This window comes from Limulus polyphemus, unplaced genomic scaffold (genome assembly GCF_000517525.1).
Source record: "Limulus polyphemus unplaced genomic scaffold, Limulus_polyphemus-2.1.2 Scaffold1911, whole genome shotgun sequence".
Lineage (NCBI taxonomy): Eukaryota > Metazoa > Arthropoda > Merostomata > Xiphosura > Limulidae > Limulus > Limulus polyphemus.
Genome location: NW_013667521.1, coordinates 150,801 through 156,399, shown reverse-complemented (window position 1 = coordinate 156,399; position 5,599 = coordinate 150,801). Strand labels below are relative to the sequence as shown.

Here is a 5,599-nt window from a genome sequence, read left to right as displayed (position 1 = left end):
ATCATCCTCAGGAGTTGGAACGTCGAAACATGTAGAGTCATCAACTTTTTGAAGACCATAGAGAGGGCTAAATAAAATGTTTTTAACTGTGTACCAGTTTAACGTTGAATATTATTTATGATTTTAACATATTGTCATGTTGACTACCAACTGAGCTGATGAAGAGTTCCTGAACTTGAAAGCTGATATGTTTGAAGTAACCTGGTACTTTTCATATGTTTTGTAAATTATGAATTTTTTCTCAGATAAACTGTAGGTGTCACTGAAAACAAACAACAGAATTTTATAAAACATTATAGATTTTTTCATGGTACTCTTGGTAACGACCGTGAACAATCTTGAAGTTTATGTCCCTCTTATAAACATTTTAAACTCTCTACTATTACCTAGCTGTTAGTTAACTTTAAATTTTCTTTACAGCTTTTAGAATTCAAAACAAGGATATCAGAATCTCAGGCTGATCTACAGAAACAACTTGCACAAGCAAAAAAGGTAATTTATAGTTTTATTTTTTCTCTGCTGATTCGATGGTAGAGGCAAAATCCACTTAAAATTCAGCTGAGTGTGAGAAGATACGTTTGGCCTTAGTTGGTCACATGAAAAGTGACTAGCTAAATATAACCTGGGTATTTTAACAAGTGTTCTTAACATTTTAACAGTCACAGAATAAACAAACACTGCTTTAACTTTAGTGAGATAGATAGATAGGCTTAGGTATAAAATGACAAATCTAACATCCTAAATTTTAACACTGCTACTTGGCAGGTTGCCAAGCCTCAATTTGGTTCTCTTCATTGATGCATCTTTTAACTGTCAGTGTTGCAGCTGTTTCTCAAACTATTTCAACTTTTCAATATAATCATGGTGAAATTGGTACTTTTATTACAGATTGTCGACATATATAATTAACCAACTAAAACTGTTTTACCATTTTATGTTAATTAAATTAGTTTGGAAACTTAATTTCTCAAAATTTTTCTTTAAAAAAACAAACTAAATTTTATTAGCTAAATTTTATAATTAAAATTGATTGTCTGGTTAGATTTTTTTTTTTCCATTGAGATTACCATCCGAAGGCTTGTTGATCATTGCTGATTTAGGCTGATGTTAGTGTATTTTTAATGAGCTATTTCTTTCCTCCCAGCTGTAATTAGTGAAATATTTTCTATGTTTCTGCCCATGTATATGCAGTGTTGAAACATTAGAGATGGAAAAAAAAAATCCTGATGAATTTATTGCTGTGGTCAGTAGTTGAAACGCTTACTCATCTCCACATTATCAGTTTCTCAGGTGATCTTTCCATTATTTAGTAAAATATTCACCCAAACAATACAAACTAAATGCACTGTAATAATTCGTAAGAGTTAATCCTTTCCCATTTGTCCATTTCAATTTGTTAGTAATATTGTCCTTTTAAGGACCTAAAAAAGGTTTAAATAGTTATTTTTACTTGTAAAATTATGACTGCAAAAAATTGTACATAACCAAAAATGTTGTGATGTTATGAATCTGTTATTTTAGAATTTTAAAAGAATCTGATTTTTTATTGTCTTTTTAAGGATGCTCAAGAGGCAATAGAAGCCAAGCAACAGCATGAAGACGAAATGTCAGATTTGGCTGAAACAGTGGAACTGGCTACCTTGGATAAAGAGATGGCAGAGGAAAAAGTAGGGAATTATTTAGATTAATACAAAACATTCTAGAAAGCTGTTTTAAATATATATATATGTATGTAAATGAAACAATATAAAAATATCTTTAAAATATTTTAAAAACTATATTATTGGTAATTTAAGACAAATAAATAAAAACACTCATACATAAAAGCATAACTACTGGTTTCATATCTCTCAGGATACTCTTCAATTGTCTAAAATAAGGCTGTCTATAACAAGACATACCTAACAATGTAAGGTCTTGTTAGAGAGAGCCTTATTTTAGAAAGTGAAAAATATCCTGCACGATATGAAACCAGTAGATATGCTTTTACGTGTGTTTTTATTTCTTTCTTTTAAATTAACAATAATATAGAGTTTTAAAACTATTTTTATATTGTTTTATTTTTATTAATCACTTCTCTGAATGAAATATATTTGAATTCTTGTATATGTATTTATATATATATATATATATATATTTTTTTTTTTATTATTATTATTAAACTCTTAATAGAAAGGATTTAAAAACAAAAGCTTCAACTTTTTTGCTAAACACTCCTCTACACGATATATGAAAACATAAACAGAGAAGAATTGTTTTAAAACAAGCTACAAAGAATATACAAGAAGTAGCCATGCAAATACTGTAGGATAGCTTTTCAAAATTATCAACATTGCTGAGATTTTCAGGTTTGTCACTTATTTATTTTAAACTAGTTTACATTTATTTTGAAAGCTATCTAATCACATTTTTACATCAACTAGTATACACCCTAACTCATACGATATTGTAATATTGCCGTACTGTTCAGATTAATGTCTTCTAGTTAATAGTTTTGAGCCATCTCGTGATGTTCGACCCTTATGGATGAATCAATGTTTCTGTCCCCTAGTGCGAGACTCTGCAGGCAGAGATAGTGCAGCTAAAAGAAAAAGTTGAGGAACTTACCCTTGATCTGGAAATAATTCAAAATGAAATTGCTGAGAAAGGTGTGTAAACTTAATTTTTTTGTATAACTAAAGTATTGAGAAAAGTATTAAAACAATAGATATGTGATAGAAATCATTTCAACACAGTCAGTGGGTGTGGCAGAAGAATATTAAAACTTGTATAAGAATAGATATCATGTCACAACCAATGTGGAAAAATATTGTTAGAATCAGTAAATTCATGATAGAAGTTACACCACAACCAGTGTAGCAGAAGGGTATTAGGACTAGTGATTACGTGGTTGGAATCATGTCACAACCAGTGTAGCAGAAGGGTATTAGGACTAGTGATTACGTGGTTGGAATCATGCCACAAACAGTGTAGCAGAAGTTATTAGGACTAGTGATTACGTGGTTGGAATCATGCCACAACCAGTGTAGCAGAAGGGTATTAGGACTAGTGATTACGTGGTTGGAATCATGTCACAACCAGTGTAGCAGAAGGGTATTAGGACTAGTGATTACGTGGTTGGAATCATGCCACAATCAGTGTAGCAGAAGGTATTAGGACTAGTGATTATCTGGTTGGAATCATGCCACAAACAGTGTAGCTGAAGGTATTAGGACTAGTGATTACATGGTTGGAATCATGTCACAACCAGTGTAGCTGAAGGTATTAGAACTAGTGATTACGTGGTTGGAATCATGCCACAACCAGTGTAGCTGAAGGTATTAGGATTAGTGATTATGTGGTTGGAATCATGCCACAACCAGTGTAGCAGAAGGTATTAGGACTAGTGATTATGTGGTTGGAATCATGCCACAACCAGTGTAGCTGAAGGTATTAGGACTAGTGATTATGTGGTTGGAATCATGCCACAAACAGTGGTTAAATTCAAGTTATTTTGGAAATTAGAGGCTAGCCATTAGGCTTGGTGGCTTATAACAATATGAGGTATATACAACAACCTGAACTTGATTTCTATAATGCTTCTACTGGTTGTAATATTTTCTCACGATGGTTGTGGCATGATTTCTACATTTCTACTGGCCCTAATTCACTTCTGCAGAATGATTAGGGCACAATTTCTACTTGTTCTAATAAACTTCTGTCACAATGGTTAAAACATGATTCCTACCTCAGATCTTCTACTCTGAATACCTTTCTGATACACTGATTGTGGTGAAACTTCTATTATGAATCTTCTAATACTTTTTTACCATTCAAAATCAAATCCTGCTAAGATAAAACTATATCAACGAGAGGCAAAAACGTACAAGGAAAAGTGAACAGGAATACCACTAAATATGATACAATTGATTTCTAGTGTTTTATTACTGTTTATTAGGATGTTAAGTACTTACCGATTGGCTTTGTTGTTTGATTTGGATAATTAGTTTATGTAAGTTCTGGATTTGGTTTTGTATATTTTATTTTCCTCATTTTGTTTATTTAATTTTTTTAATATTGTATTGGGAGAATTCAGGTTTTACTACTTGGTACAGCTGTAGTAACTCTGTCCATTTTAATAAAGCAAGCAAGGTACGTTGTTGTATTTTAACTAATTAGAAAAAAAGGTGGTAAAGAGAGACTATGAAGATAGAGGAGACCTAAAACATCTTATACTATGTTCTTTGTGTAAGTAAATCCTATATTTTCAGGTTTTGGCTCTATATTTTCGAGAAAACAGTCCTATATTTATATGGTTTAGACACCAAAAAGTACTTGACACATTGAGTGCTTTAGTATCTTCATGTGTAGGATATTTTTGTTTGAGTTTCTGAGAGAAGTTATTAGAAAGTAATGACATACACATGAATTAATGAGACACACGAAGTAATGACATACGCATGAAGTAATGACATACGCATGAAGTAATGACATACGCATGAAGTAATGACATACACGTGAAGTAATGACAGATGCATGAAGTAATGACATACGCATGAAGTAATGACATACACGTGAAGTAATGACATACACGTGAAGTAATGACATACACGTGAAGTAATGACATACACGTGAAGTAATGACAGACACGTGAAGTAATGACAGACACGTGAAGTAATGACAGACACGTGAAGTAATGACAGACACATGAGGTAATGACACACGCATGGGGTAATGACATACAAATTTATTATCACAAATATGGTAAAAATGGTCAGGTTGTAGAAACTCCTCTATAATTCTCAATCTATAATCCATCTATTATTTTGAGTGCATGACTGTTTCGTATCATAGAGGATATAAATATATAAAAAAATGCTTGCCAACATTAAAGAAAAAAAATTTAAAGACCACTGTGTGATCTAGTGCTTTAGATAGTTCTGTATTTTTGAGAGATTGTAGTGTTACAGTATTACAAAACAAAAACCAGATAAAAGTTTATACTCTAAATTTATCACAATTTGCATGAATGTTTGCATTCCACCCACCAAAATAAAAGAAGAGTAAGAACTTCCATACTGACTACTTCAACTAGTATAACTTGTATAAGTGTTTGAAGTGCTGGTTTGATTTGTTTGTGTAGGAACTGAAGGTGCAGCCTCAAACTACCAAGTAAAACAACTTGAACAACAGAACGAAAGGTTAAAGGAAGCCTTAGTGAAGTGAGTTCAGTTTCTTTCTTTTTTTTATTATTACTTGTCAATTTAATTTTTTTTATATGTATGAGTTTGCTGAAAGAGTTTTAAAAATCAAACACACTTCCTGATATATTAAATAGTGTAAGTTTCTTATTTTTTTTCGTATTTGTTTGCCAAAACAATTTTCAAAACAAACACTTTTCCTCGTGATATTTTGAACACGGGTTCTCTGTCATCTATGTTTATGTTTGCAAAAAGAGTTTTTGAAAATGACATCCATTGTCATTTGTGCGTGTATGTGATTTATTTTGGGGGGGAACATATGATACATTTTGACAGCCCAATGTTCTGTTGAAATGGGTAGTATGTTCCCTGAAATCATTGTTTGCCAACTTATTATATTAGCACCAGCTGAGGTACCT

The 5,599-nt window shown here is 31.8% G+C and overlaps 1 protein-coding gene across 4 annotated transcripts in view; it reads left to right on the top strand.

Moving 5' to 3' along the window:
• LOC106465332 (dynactin subunit 1-like) overlaps positions 1-5,599 on the top strand; it is a 58,017-nt gene that overhangs the window by 15,938 nt on the left and 36,480 nt on the right. For all 4 annotated transcript variants that reach the window (XM_013925547.2, XM_013925548.2, XM_022393196.1 and 1 more), the window contains 4 exons: positions 421-492; positions 1,560-1,667; positions 2,552-2,648; positions 5,123-5,201. In XM_013925547.2, the coding sequence (XP_013781001.1) occupies positions 421-492; positions 1,560-1,667; positions 2,552-2,648; positions 5,123-5,201 (356 nt within the window). The remainder of the gene's footprint in view (positions 1-420; positions 493-1,559; positions 1,668-2,551; positions 2,649-5,122; positions 5,202-5,599) is intronic.